Source organism: Labeo rohita, chromosome 23 (genome assembly GCF_022985175.1).
Source record: "Labeo rohita strain BAU-BD-2019 chromosome 23, IGBB_LRoh.1.0, whole genome shotgun sequence".
Lineage (NCBI taxonomy): Eukaryota > Metazoa > Chordata > Actinopteri > Cypriniformes > Cyprinidae > Labeo > Labeo rohita.
This window is the reverse complement of record NC_066891.1, coordinates 24032396-24047385: the sequence shown is the minus strand read 5'-3', so window position 1 is coordinate 24047385 and position 14990 is coordinate 24032396. Positions and strand designations below refer to the sequence as shown.

At 42.0% G+C, this 14990-nt stretch overlaps 1 protein-coding gene across 1 annotated transcript; it reads right to left on the bottom strand.

Moving 5' to 3' along the window:
- Nucleotides 1–6887: 6887 nt before the first annotated feature.
- Nucleotides 6888–10017, bottom strand: LOC127154947 (uncharacterized). Its single transcript, XM_051096832.1, has 3 exons — nt 9895–10017; nt 8002–8642; nt 6888–7806 (listed from the first exon to the last, which is right to left on the bottom strand). The coding sequence occupies exons 1-3, from the start codon at nt 10015–10017 to the stop codon at nt 6888–6890; spliced, it is 1683 nt and encodes a 560-aa protein (XP_050952789.1).
- Between the last annotated feature and the right edge of the window lie 4973 nt (nt 10018–14990).

Sequence of the window (14990 nt, the reverse complement as noted above, 5' to 3'; positions counted from 1 at the left end):
CAAATTACACTGACCCCTATTCCTGACCCCTAACGGCCCGCCCCTCCTCACCTCCTTTCTGCTCGCTTTTCTCGACCCTCTCTTTCAGAGCTGTTCTTTTTGTGCTCGTGTCATGTAGCTGAAAGAGGAAGTCGCCATCCGTCAGACCACCCTCACGCTCGCAGACACCCACCGAGTCTCCATGGAAACCCTCTTCGGCCCCCAGAGAGAGAGGCATCTGCGGTCATCGCCGGACAGATCACAATGCAAATGAGGGTGAGACGGAGAGGGAAAAGATGTTACAAGTGGGCGCAGAGGCGGGCTAGCTGTCCTAATTTTGTCAAAGCCAGTCCTCGGATAACTCTTTTAGAGAAGTTTTGAAGAGTCAAAGCAGATGTATCGTAATGAATAATGCACGGGCGTCGTTTTGAAAAACGACTTGCGCTCAGACTGTAAGCACTGTGCAAATCGGTGCGTCTGGCGGTTGTGAAACAAAATAACGGAATGGCAGCAGAAGAATAGTGAGAGTTCAGCAACGCCATCTACTAGAAATACAGCCCGTCTGCGTACTGCATACTAACACATGCTGCTCCTGGAATTACTGATCCCTGAGGGAAATCATAATGATTAATTATACAGCCACTGCACTTTTTAATGCTTACTTTCTGTCGCAGGCATTTAGGCTGTATTGATGCCTTGTCTGGTCGCACACGTATTCGCATATTTTCGCATAGCCTGCGGCCACAGAACTGCAATCATCGGGGTTCTTTTAATTAATAAATATTAATTGGGCCTGTTACCCTGAGGTGGCAAACGCAGCAGGGTAAGAACTCTAAGAGTGATTATTTATCCCTCAGCTTGTTTGTTTTCTGTTCATTTATTATTTAAATATCCATAAGTGTTGATTCACTCTAAATGTCACTGTTTCCAGACTCCATTTAACAGAGAGAGTGAGGTTAATGACTGTTTACTGCGAATCATTCCACAAGTTCTTCGGTAAATAGTTGCCTGAAGCTTCAGAGCTCAAATCAGCAATAACAAACTTGTATGATTTAATCTTGATGATATTGAAATCCATTATTAGTACATATCAACTCACATTGACACTCGTAATAACCTAGCGCATTATTAGCATATCAATGAAGGCTGTCAAAGGCTGTCAAAGTGATTATGTTTATTCACACTCACTTAAATGGCTGGAGGTTGCTGTGCTGTTAGTTTCTAGTACTTTCTCAAATTGGTAGTCACGGTGGCTGCTTGTTTGCATAAACGTTCATTTGCTCCGCCAACTGTTGCTGTCGCTCAGGAAATCGATAACTTACTAAACAACTGCATAATTTATGCACCTTCTGTAGAACACAAATCATACATGTTGGATAATGACTTTTTTTTTAAAGTGAACTCTCCCTTTACATTAAAAAGTATGGAAAAAGGTTATTTTATTATTGTATTATTGCGTTGAGTTCTGCGTTCATATTTATTGCACCGTTTGAGTGGTTTTTTTTTTTTTTTTTTTTTTTTGTGGGAGTGAGATGAGTAAACAATGGCTTATTCATTTGTTTTCTTTCCTTGCAAAGGAACTTAATGTGTCAACGGGGGCCAAGCACCAAAGGTGCGAAGGCACCTATTGTATCCATTGGCATTCTTCTTCTTCTTCCGCTGTTGAGTCTATGGCAGCCCATAGAACTGTTTGCGGGAAAGTTGTGAAATTTGGCACACTGATAGAGGACAGTCTCATCATTAACTACAGCAAGTTTGGAGTCTCTAACTCAAACTTTCTAGTGCCACCACTTGTTCAAAGTTTCAATCATTTAAAAAAAAATTCAAAAATCGTAAGATTTAGTTTTTTTTTTTTATAATTTTGTTTGAAAAACCGTCCTAGATGGTTTGTCTGATTTTCACCAAAATTGGCTCAGATCTTCTTCAGACGATGCTGGCAAAAAGTTATGGAATTCAAGTTGATAAGTCAAAAAATAACACGAAAAACACGCAAAAATGGATGTGAGGGTATCTATCTCCGAAATGGTTTGGCGTATTGAGACCAAACTTGGTGTGTGTTATAACAAGCATGACCTGAGGCTACCTGCAGTGTTTCAGTGCAGTGCCACCTAGTGGTCAGGAGATATGAAAAATAACTTGTGAATGGTTTGGCCAAAAATCACAAAACTGGTCTCTTTAGATTTGGTGCATCATGCCGAGCCGAACCATACCCAATTTTCCCATGTCAGCCATTTTGGGTGTCGGCCATATTGAATTTAGACAAAAAATGCTATATTTTACAAACGCACTGACATATCGTTACGAAACTTGGTATGTGTCTTTGGCACCATGCCCTGACAGTACTCAAAAAGTTTGGTGGCAGCGCCACCTTGTGGCCAAAAGTTATAAAGAAATGTACAAAAATGCTAATAACCTCTGCTTACATTAGCCTATTGTTAGTTATCTCAATAGATTCCTTGGGTCAAGCCAAGAACATTGATACCCATTACGCCAATATTGGCCAAACATCCTGTCCGCCATTTTGATTAATGTACAAAATCTACTTTTTTGAACTCCTCCTAGTTTTTGCCAAATTTGACTCAGATCATCTTCAGACTATGCTGGCAAAAATTTATGGATTTTGTGTCGATATACAAAATGGTTTTTGTTTAGTGCATCAACGAATTTGCTGGAAAGATCCAAACTACATCTGAGGCTGTATCTCTGCAAAGCTTTGACATATTGACACCAAATTTTATATGTGCCATTGTCAACTCACACTGACCACGCTACATTAATTTGGTAACAGCGTCACCTATTGGTCAGAAGTAATACACCATTCATTAAACATTAATAATGAAATGTCCAAAAATGCTAATAATGTCTGATTGCATTAGCCTACTATAATAAAACTGGTCTCAAAATATTCCTCGGGTCATGCCGACAACATACATACCAATTATAACACAGTTGGCCGAACTTCCTTTCCGTCATTTAGATTAATGTACAAAACCTACTTGTTCAAACTCTTCCTAGACCGTTGGTCTGATTTTCACCAAATTTGACTCAAATCATCTTCAGACTATGCTTACACCGAGTTATGGATTTTGTGTCAATAGACAAAACATTTTTCATACAGCGCCACTACATATTTGAGTCATAATGCCAAAATGACTCTGAGGCTGTATCTCTGTAAAGCTTTGACATAATGACACCAAACTTTGTGCGTCTCATTGTTACCTCACGCAGAACACGTCACATCAAAAAAAGTGATAAGCCATTAAACTGTATTATCATTGGTTGTATTTATGATTTTTCAGCCATTTCAACTGATATCATCCTAAAACTGCTTTAATTACTCATTGTTGCAGTCAGTCTGTTGCTCCTTGCCATGCTTAGCTCCTCATTCTGCCTCTTTTGTGCTTGGCCCTGCAATTGCTGCTTGCAGCTATATTTGGTGACTATGTTACGGACACAAACGGGCAAGACAGGTTAGTAGAGTAAAGGGATGTTTATTTACAACAGCAGAGCAAACGTGAAGCAGATGATGTTTCAAAATGGAACTCGGTGAGAGTGGGATCCAGGATGTCGTCGCGAGGGACCCATGACCTTTCCTCAGGACCAAAACCCTCCCAATCGACTAGATACTCGAGGTGACCACCACGACGCCGGGACATCAGAATCTCTTTGACTGAATAGATGGATCCTTCCTCTAGCACCATTGGAGGAGGGGGTTCCTCTTCGTGGCCAGGCTCTGTGGAGGGAAGCAGAGGTTCATGACAGGGTTTGAGGAGTGAAACATAAAATGTGGGATGAATTCTATATTGAGGTGGAAGCTGTAACTTGTATGTGACGGGGTTGACCTGTTCCAGGATGGTGAAGGGACCAACAAATCTGGGACTGAGTTTCTTGGAGGGCAGACGCAGGTGGATGTCCCTGGCACTCCCCTTTGCAGGTGATGAGCGTTGTCCCAGACTCTCTCACTCTCCCGGAACCAGTGATCCACTGCGGGGACGTCAGATGGTTCTCCATTCCACGGGAAGAGTGGGGGTTGAAATTCTAAGACACATTTGAAAGGAGGGAGTCCCGTGGAAGGTTGCCGCAGTGAATTCTGGGCATACTCCGCCCAGCCCAGGAACTGGTTCCAGGAGTTCTGGTGGCCGTGACAAAAAGTCAGAAGGAACCGCCCCACCTCCTGGATTTTCCTCTCGGTCTGTCCGTTGGTTTGTGGGTGGTACCCAGACGAGAGGCTGACGGTCACACCTAGGAGCTTGAAGAAAGATTTCCACACTCGAGAGATGAATTGAGGACCTCTATCTGAGACTATATCTTCAGGGATTCCATAATATCGGAAGACATGATTAAAGAGACATTCGGCGGTTTCCATGGCTGTGGGCAATCCTTTCAAAGGTAGAAGATGACAGAACTTGGAAAAGTGATCCACAATGACCAGGATGCAGGCATTTCATAAATTTACATACCGTCTAACATCCCTTGCCATGTCAGGCCACCAGAAGCGCTCGGACAAAAGCGAGAGAGTGTTGTTGGCCCCAGGGAGACGTGAATGGAATGGATAAGATCTACCCGTTGTGTCCGAGGGATGAATTGGCATCCTGGAGGGCAGCCCGGCAGAGTCCTGGGTTCGGGAGTGGTGACGGCTGGAGGAGAGGTCCATTCGATGGGACTGACAATGAGATGGGTAGGTATGATGTTGGAAGGAGTTTCAGACATTTCTTCGGGCTCAGAGAGACGAGAAAGGGCATCGGCACGGACATTTTTTGATCCTGGACGGTATGATATGGAGAAATGAAATCTAGTGAAGAAGAGAGCCCATCTAGCTTGGCGGGGACAGAGTCGTTTGGCATTGCAAAGGTATTGAAGATTTTATGATCCGTGAAGATGTGGAATGGATGAGCAGCTCCCTCCAACCAATGCCGCCACTCCTCAAGGGCCAGCTTGATGGCCAATAGTTCCCGGTTTACGATGTCATAGTTTGTTTCTGCCGGGCTGAGTTTCTGTGAGAAGTAGGCGCATGGATGAAGGCGTGCAGAGGTACCATGATATTGGGAAAGTACAGCTCCAACTCCTGTGGTAGATGCATCCACCTCCACCACGAAGGGGAGATCGGGGTCAGGATGGGTTAGGAGTGGAGCTTGGGTGAAGGCTTGTTTCAGGGTTTGAAAAGCTGTAGAAGCTTCGGATGTCCAGATGAGTGCTTTTGGGTGTCCTTTGAGGAGATTAGTGAGGGAACTGGTGATCTGACTGTAACCTTTAATGAACCTGCGGTAAAAGTTGGCGAATCCGAGAAATCTTTGAAGTTCCTTGATGGATTTGGGTTCTGGCCAGGAGATCACAGCATCCACCTTCCCCTCGTCCATGCGGACCCCATGACGGTCGATGATATATCCAAGGAAGTGAATAGTTGTTTGATGAAATTAACATTTTTCTGCCTTCAGATACAACTGATACTCACGTAATTTCTGCAGGACCTCTGCAACATGGTGGCGATGTTCGGCCTCACTCCGGGAGAATATCAAGATGTCGTCGATATAGACTATGACGAATCGGTGCAGGAACTCCCAGAGTACTTCGTGGATGAAGTTTTGGAATACGGAGGGGGCGTTTACTAAACCATAGGACATGACCAGATATTCGTAATGGCCAGTAGGGGTCACGAAGGCAGTCTTCCACTCGTCCCCCTCACGTATCCGGATCAGGTTGTAGGCGCTGCGGAGGTCCAGTTTCGTGAAAATCCGTGCTGTGCGGTAGTGTTAATTTCGTCACCTATTTTTAATTTAGTCTTAGTCTTGTGCCAAATGTCCTTGTTAGTTTTAGTCATTCACATATCTTTTTTTGTTAGTCAAGTTTTAGTCGACTAAAAGTCTCGTCATTTTAGACTAGTTTTAGTCAAAAGAAAACGCAAGGTATCTTAGTCAAGTTTTAGTCGACTAAAAGTCTCGTCATTTTAGACTAGTTTTAGTCAAAAGAAAACGCAAGGTATCTTAGTCTAGTTTTAGTCAAAAAAGAACTCAATATATTTTAGTCTAGGTTTAGTCAAAAAAATTGTAGTCTTTTTTTAAAATAACACATTATTACTGAGATTATTACTGATACACATTTCAGTAAAAAAAGTGTTTCACATATCTCAAACATTGGTTAAATGTCATAATTACCTGACAAAATACACTTGTTGAATGATTTTTGTTGAATGCAAATGTTAAACGTGTCTGGTTTTCAATTTCTGATTTAGGAGACACATTCACAAATGATTAACCTGTTCTGAAGAGCATTTTATTTTAACCAACACAATTCAAAAGCTGGGTCCCAACAGACTCCGACTGACAACTTAAGTTACAAAGGTTTTTAAAACTGTTTTGGTTTCCTTGTGTCTCATGTTTCTGTTCAAATCAGAAATAAAATAAATATACTCGGAAAAACTGAAAAGAATAGGCCTACTTTACTGTGGGCCTAAAATACAACCTATTTACAGTCTAGGTTGATCTTGGGAAATAACAAATAAGATTTAACAAGGCTTTAACAAGGATCAACAATTAACAGTGCTGTTGTTACTACAGCTGCTGATACTAAAGCTTACTACAGCTGCTGAAACTTCCACTTTAGGAATGGATTAAACAATCAAGATCAAAGGCAAGATTTGCAAAAGAATGCAAAATCCAAACCATTGAGGGTTATTTAAAGTAAAAAAAAATAAATAAATAAATAAAAAAATAAAAATAACTCTAACCAAACTTTAACCAGAGCAGTATTGCAGTTATCACTCTAGACTTTAAGTTTTAGAAAAGCACTTCTTTCTAATGTAATTCTTGCTCTGTTGCGGCGGCCACTTGAAAGGTCTCCAGTTAAACTAAAGACCCGCTCTGCAAACGCTTCTGAAGCTGGCATTGCCAGAAGGTCTAATGCCAGGGGTTTCAGCAGTGGATACATGGTGGAGCTTTGAGAAGACCAGAAATCCACGCCGGATTCTTCTGGGTTTGCATGGGACAGGGATTCTTTGAATTTTTGGACCTCTTGTCTGATGGAGGCCTTGGAGGTCTTTGGCTTTGATGATGGCCGATGGGCACTAAAAACCTGAATCTAGGCCGCTTTTGCAGAGGCACCTCTGAGACCTCTGCATTTCTAATGTCCTCATCATCTGTCACCTCTTCCTGGTATGGTACACTGCGAGTGATGTACTCTTCAGCTTTACTGAGGAGATTCTGTATGTCGTCATTATCATTGTCAATCAGGGTCTCTGCTGACACACTAGCGTCAACAAAACAAGCAGCTGCAGCAAGAGGAGAAAAGTTGCTTGCCGACACATCCAGAAAACAGCTGAAGCGTAAATCCATGTTTGCAGACATCTTCTGTGCCAGTGTAGCTACATCCCTGTAGCTCCTGGCATGAGCAAGGGAGAAGTCTGAAAGGTGGCTCCTCAAATCCAGTATTGCAGGGACAACCAGGGAGAAACAACACGTGTCACTTTCAAGCACCTTTGTGTGTTCTGCAAATGGAAGGAGCAAATCTTTGAGGATGGCCACCTTCTGCCATTCACTGGGCAGCAGGCAGTCCCAGCCCATGGTGTCAGCCACCGATGTCACGTGGTCCTTTACTTCGAGTAAACGAGACAACATCAAAAAAGAACTGGACCATCTGGTTTCACAGTCTTTGATGAGAATGAGTCCACATTGTTCCAGCAACCGTTCTGTGGCAACAGATGATTTGCGAAACTGTCTCACCAGATGCCGGACCTTGTCCAGTAGACGTTTGATTGCTTGTTCCTTTTTTACCATGTTGACGACAAGCTGAAGGGTATGGACCACACATGGGGTCCTCTCCAAGGTTCCATATCTGATAGAAAGTTTAACACAAAACAACAATTATTTTCATTAAATCCTACAATAACTATTAATCTATACAATAGCACTTTATCACTACATAAAATTAATTAAACATATTTATTTCAGATTCTTTTTAGATTCAATATCAAATATCTATTACAGTGAACAAGCTCTCTGTAATAACAAACACCATTCACAGACTGACCTTTCGTCTGCCTCTTCCTCTTCATCACTATCCTTGTTGGAATCGTTCTCATCAGAACTGGTGTCCTCTTCTTCAACGCGAAATGCAGAAACCATGTTGCTTCCATTATCAGTTATTATCATGATAATTTTTTCCTTTGGGATCCCCCATTCTTCTGTGCATTCCTCCACAAGAGTGACAATAGAATTAGCAGTGTGTGGGTGAACCATTTGCTTTAGGTTCAGTAGTATGTGTTCAGCTTTACTGTCCTGAACATTGAAATAGCAAGCACTGACAGCCAGGAAGGAGGCGGTAAGCCCCTTTTTAGTCCATATGTCAATGCCGATGGTTACTTTGCGGGCCATAGCCAGTCTGTTTTTGAATTTTACCTTTTCAGCTAGGTACATTTGGTCCACTAGATTTGTAATTTTGGTCTTTTTTGGCACAGTCAGTCTTTTATCTATTTTCTCCATCATGTTGATGAATTCCTCATCTTCTACTGTCCGTGGAGGGTGGGCTGTCCGAGCTACCCATTTAGCTATAGCCTCCTCTTTAATGCGTTGTTCCTGGGAGTCTGGCTTGTACTTGATGTGAGAAAAGAATGCACCTGACATAGATGGCCTCTCCTCTTTCCTGGCTGGTTGCTTGACCACATCTGGAATCTATTGTAAGAATAAATACAATGAGGCCTCATTAAATGAAATAATATCAGGAACACAAGTGTTTAACTTAATGAAAAAAATAACTTAATGAAAAGCCTAAGATCAAAACTGTAGGTGTATATGTATATATTGTTTATATATATATATATATATATATATATATATATATATATATATATATAAATTACCAACTGAATGCAAGTTATAAATGGTTATAAATGGTATTGCACACACCATTATTGATGATATTTGGAGGAATATTAGCCTACATGTAATTGTTCAACTTGATTCCCTTACATATACATTTGCTTCTAAGCCTAATTACATTAATTTTGATTATGATGTGATTGTGACAGGGCGTAGGAAGAGGTTTCAGGTTGGGGGTGCTGAGTTTTTTCTGTCACCACTTTTGAATAAGAAACAATATCAAGGCTATAAAACTTGTCAAAACTCCGCAAATCACAAAAGTATCAGTGAGAACACTCGTTTAAACAGCGCTCTGGAGCTTGACTGCAGTGCACATCACATTTTTTACTTTATTGATACTGCTTTTAATCGTAATGCAACGGACCCGTCATCGGGACGTCATGTACAATAAAAGAGCCTGCGCAGCGACAGGAAATATAATTTAACACAAAAAGCCTGCCTAGACGGTGGACTTGCGCGGCGTGTGGACGAATTCTTTCTACGCACACACTATTTTATTTCTTGATAACAGACCGCTGCTAACTATAACACACCGTTGCCATGAAAAACAGAGCGTTGCCATGAGCACACAGGATTCTAACCGTAGAGACGGAGCGGAAGCAATACAATCATTTTTAACTCAAACTCCTTTTTAAATCATAATTTTGTGTCAAATTATTGATTTATTTGGTAGGTAGCCATGTAATAAGCGGGATCCGCTTCGCGTCGGGGTCCTAATCAGCCTGTTGGTGTTGTATTAGCTAACGTTACAACCACCTCGCTCTACATTATCCTTTACATAATTTAACATAAAAATAAAACTTTTTAAATAGCCAACTCAAAGTGTTTATTACAAATAAATGTTAATGAAAAACATGCATTTACAGCACCCCCACTTTCCGCGCCCGTGATGTGAAGACCCACACATGCATGTGGCAAAATAAGTTAACATAAAATATATATAACCTGCTTAATGTGCTAAAACACCATAGCTAACTGGTTGATTTACAGCGTAGATGCCTAAAATCAGCATTAGCTTATGAGACGTTAATTTAGGTTAACTTACCTGAATGTGTGGGTGGTTAGCCCTTAGATGTCGTTTAAGGTTGGTGGTGTTTTTCCCCGAAATTCTTTGTCCGCAGTGTTTCGCGTCAGTTATGATGACACATTCTGACTTTGTCAGTATCATTGTACTTAAAATGCGACCAAATATCGAGCCTCTTCCTTCGACCTAGCATGTCGTCGTCGCTCGTCACTCGTGTTCGCTTTGTGTGTTGTGTGTTCAGCAAGAGGATGAGACCTGTAACTTGAGCAACAGCGCGAAGCCGCGAACTCGCTCTGAATATTTTAAAGCCGTAACAGCTGATGAAAAAGCAGAGACGATTGTAGATGAAAAGAGAGATTTTATCTTAGTTTTTATTTTATGCAAAACATTTTCGTCTCGTCTTTTTTCATCAACAATAATGTATGTTAATTTAGTCTTAGTCAGCGTTTTTGGACAGTGGTGCAGTCTTGTCATCGTCTCGTCTTAGTCATGAAAAAAAAGGTCGTTGACGAACATATTTCGTCTCGTTTCGTCTGACGAAATTAACAGGTTGATGGCCCGGTAATCTATACAGGGACGCAGCCCTCCATCCTTCTTGGAGACGAAGAAGAAGCTGGAGGCTGCGGGAGAAGTGGATGGCCGGATGTACCCCTGACTTAGCGCCTCCTTGATGTATTCCTCCATGGCCTTACTCTCTGGAAGTGACAACGGGTAAATCCTTCCTCCGGGCAAGGGTGCATCTGGAATGAGGTCAATGGCACAGTCCCATGGCCGGTGAGGAGGTAGCTGGGAAGATCTCTTGGGGCAAAAAAACGTCGCTAAAATTGGAATAAATTGAGGGAATCTTGACGGACTGGTTAGCCACAGGACTTTCAACGGATGTAACACAGACTGAGATGGGTTTCTTGACTGGTCGAGGAAGGTCAGGGAAACAGTTAGTGAAGCATTCCTTACCCCATCTTTGTACTTCACCAGTGCCCTGAGAGAGAATGGGATCGTGCTTCACCAGCCACGGGCGCCCCAGAATGACGTCAACGGTAGCGCCCTCCAGAACCAGCAGTTGAATACTTTCCCTATGAAATAGTCCTACTTGAAGGGTAATGGCGTCACATTTGTGTTGAATTCGTCTCCAGGACAGTAGTTCTCCTGTTATTGAGTGTATCTGATATTTGCTTGACGTGGTAAAGGTGCGGAGCTTGAGCTGGCGGCAGAGGGTACCCGAGATGAAATTGCCAGCTGACCCGGAGTCGAGGAGAGCGGTGACTGAAACAGAATGAGTGGAAGTAATTATTTGTACATTGGTGGTCAATGGGTGTAATTTTCTGCGTCTGACTGGACGACACTCACCCAAGAACAAGTCGGCCGGGAGGGGCAGTTCAGCCTTAGATGACCGCTAGCGCCTCAGTACATGCACAGACCCCGGGTCAGCCTCCTCTGCCGCTTGGTGGAAGACAATTTTCCTGAGTCGAGAATCATAGGTTCGGAGGCTGGTTCTGGAGGGGTCATTCCTTCTGGTGAACAGAGGAGTGCGGGTATGGCTGCTACAGTTTCGGTTTGGTAGGAAGACATGCGATCTGAACATCTGATTGGTGAATGAATTTCTCTAATCCTTGGTGATCGTCATGAGCAGCCAACTGCAGACGAAGTTTGGGCTCCAAGCCTAGCCGGTAGGTGGTGAGGAGAGATCGCTCGTTCCATCCACTGGCAGCAGCGAGGGTTCTGAATTTCAATGAATATTCCTGGATATACATAGTACCTTGCTTTAAATGGTAGAGCTGTTCTCCCGCTGTGACGTTGCTGTCAGACTGACCGAAAACCTCCTTGAAATGAGCCGTGAAAGCCCGGATGGATCGAGTCGCCGGGCCGTCTTGGAGCCATAATGTTTCTGCCCACTGTAGTGCGGGACCTGTAAGCAGTGAGATGATAAAAGCGATTTCAGATTGATCTGTTGGATATAATGCTGGTTGCATGGTAAACACCAAGGAACATTGCAAAAGAAATCCGTTGCACTCCGCCGCCCGGCCAGAGTAGGGCGCCAGTCGGACCATGGGACTGGATGGAACAGTGTGAGAAGAAGTGCTCGGTGCCGGTGACGATCCGCTGGGTGAAAGAGGTGACGTGGTGGCTGGGAATCGAAGGAGAACCTTCCTGAGGGAATCCACCAGCTCTTGAAACGGATCTGAAGTGCTCATGCTGAGATTTGTCTTGGGTCCGGGCTTCTGTTACGGACACAAATGGGCAAGACAGGTAAAGGGATGTTTATTTACAACAGCAGAGCAAACGTGAAGCAGATGATGTTTCAGCAGAGGTGAGTGGATCTGGTAGGACTTGACTTTGACTTGAATGATGATGAGATGATGATATAAACTCCTTTGTTGCAGGATGACTGGACAGGATCTGATGGATGACGAACACACACACCGCTGACTTGACTGGAGAGACACGGACGACAGGACTGGAACACAAGAGAAACAGGTAAGTATTCATAGGTAAGTAAAGTTTGTGACTTCTTGACGACAGGCACAATGAGTCAGCTTTGTATCAACGAGCCCGGACAGAGACTGAAGTGTGGTGTGTGCTTAAGTATGCTGACTGATGATTAGGTGCAGGTGCTGTGAGTTAGAACTCTGGTGATTGAGATCGCTGGGTGTGTGTGTTGGAAGAGCCTGGCCAATCCGTGACAGACTAAAACTGTTAAAAAATAGTCTTTGTTAACTGAAATCAAGATGAAATCAAATAAAATAGACATACAGTGCTTCTTGAAATGTTGTGAACCCTTTAGAATGTTCTACATTTTTGCATAAATATAACACAAAACATCATCAGAGTCCTTAAAGTTGAGAAAATGAACCCTATCAAACAAATGAGATAAAAATATACTTGTTCAATCAATGATGGCAAGCCATTCTGGCCAAGATGCAGCAAAACAGGCCCAAACCACGATACTACCACCACCATCCCTGGTGAAAAAACCAGCATATGCTGGTAGCTATGTTTTGATGCTGGGATGCTGGTTAGGTATGTTTAAGCTGGTCCTTTGCTGGTCTATGCTGGTCCTTAGCTGGTTTATGCTGGTCCTTAACCAGCAACATGACCAGCATAAACCAGCTAAGGACCAGTTTAAACCAGCATCAAAACATACCTAACCAGCATCCCAGCATCAAAACATAGCTACCAGCATATGCTGTTTTTTTCACCAGGGATGTTTCACAGATGAAGTGTTGAAGTGAAGAAGTGTTTTTCTTTTTCCAAACATAGCACTTCTCATTTAAACCTAAAAAGTTTTATTTTGGTCTCATCTGTCAACAAAACATTTCTCTAATAGTCCTCTGACTTGTCCACATGATCTTTGGCAAACTGCAGACCGACAGCAGTGTTTTTTTGTGTAGCTTTCTCCTTGCAACTCTGCCATTCATACCATGGTTTTTCAGTGATTTCCTGATGGTGGACTCATAAACATTATTATTAACTAATGTAAGAAAGTGTTTAAAAGTTATGTGTTTAAAAGTTACCCTGAAGGCCTTTGCAACCTTGCAGACTATTACAAGTCTTGCTTTGGAGTGATCTTTGTTGGTCGACCACTCCTAGGGAGTTGAATTCCCTCTGTCTGTAAACAATCTGTCTGACTGTGGATTTGTAGAGTCCGAACTTTTTAGAGATGGTTTTGTAACCTTTTCTAGCCGAATGAGCAACAACTCTTTTTCTGAGGTCCTCAGAGATCTACTTTGTTGATGCCATGATTCACCTCCATAAACATCATCAGACTTTGATAGATTCCTGTTCTTTAATTAAAACAGGGCATACACTGGCACCACTGATCTATAATAGAGAACATTATATATAGATCAGTGACTGGCAACTGATAGTCATCCTATTGATTGATAACACATCTGAATAAATGGACTCTAATTTCATCTTAAAGGAGAAGTCCAGTTCCAAAACAAAGATTCACATATAATGTACTCACCCCCTTGTCATCCAAGATGTTCATGTCTTTCTTTCTTCAGTCGTAAAGAAATTATGTTTTTTGAGGAAAACATTTCAGCATTTTTCTCCACATAATGGACTGCTATGGTGCCCTGATTTTGAACTTCCAAAATGCAGTTTAAATGCAACTTCAAACGATCCCAAATGTGGTTGTAAATGATCCCAGCCAAGAAAGAAGGTTCTTATCTAGCATACCGATCGATACATTTAATAAAAAGAATACAATTGATATACTTTTTAATGCCAAACACTTGTCTTGTCTTGCTCTCCCTGGACTGTTTTTGTTCCTGTTTGTGACAGTTAGGGTATGTCGAAAAACTCCCATCTCATGTTCTCCCTCAACTTTGAAATCGTCCTATATTGCAGTTTTACCTTTTTTGTTAAGGGTGTTTGATCTTCTTTGAATGTTCACTTTGCAAAGACTGTGTCGGTACTTCCGCAGCGATGCAGGATGAATTTAAAATGATTTTTGAAGTTGAGGGAGAAATACGATTGGAGTTTTTCGACATACCCTAACTGTCTTGAGCCAGAATACACAGAGTTCAGGGAGAGCAAGACAAGACGAGCATTTGAGATTAAAAAGTATTTAAATTATTATTATTTTTTTTAATGAAAATAACCCATCGTTTCGCTAGATAAGACCGTTCTTCCTCGGCTGGGATCATTTACAACCTCATTTGGGATTGTTTGAAGCTGCATTTAAACTGAATTTTGGAAGTTCAAAATAGGGACTCCATATCAGTCCATTTTGTGGAGAAAAATCCTGAAATGTTTTCCTCAAAAAACATAATTTCTTTACGGCTAAAGAAAGAAAGACATGAACATCTTGGATGACAAGGCAGTGAGTATATTATATGTGAATCTTTGTTTTGGAAGTGGACTTCTCCTTTAATATTAACTGCTAATCCTAGACATTCACATACTTTTGCAACTCACAGATATTTAACACTGGACCATTTTTCTCAATAAATAAATGATAAATTATATATTTTCATTTCATTTGTTTGATTGCGTTCTCTTTGTCAACTTTCAGGACTTCTAAATGGCTCACAAACTTTTAGGCAGCACTGTATATAAAATAGATAGCGCCTTTCCAGTGCTCAAGGGTGCTTATACAGTGCCTCTCAACT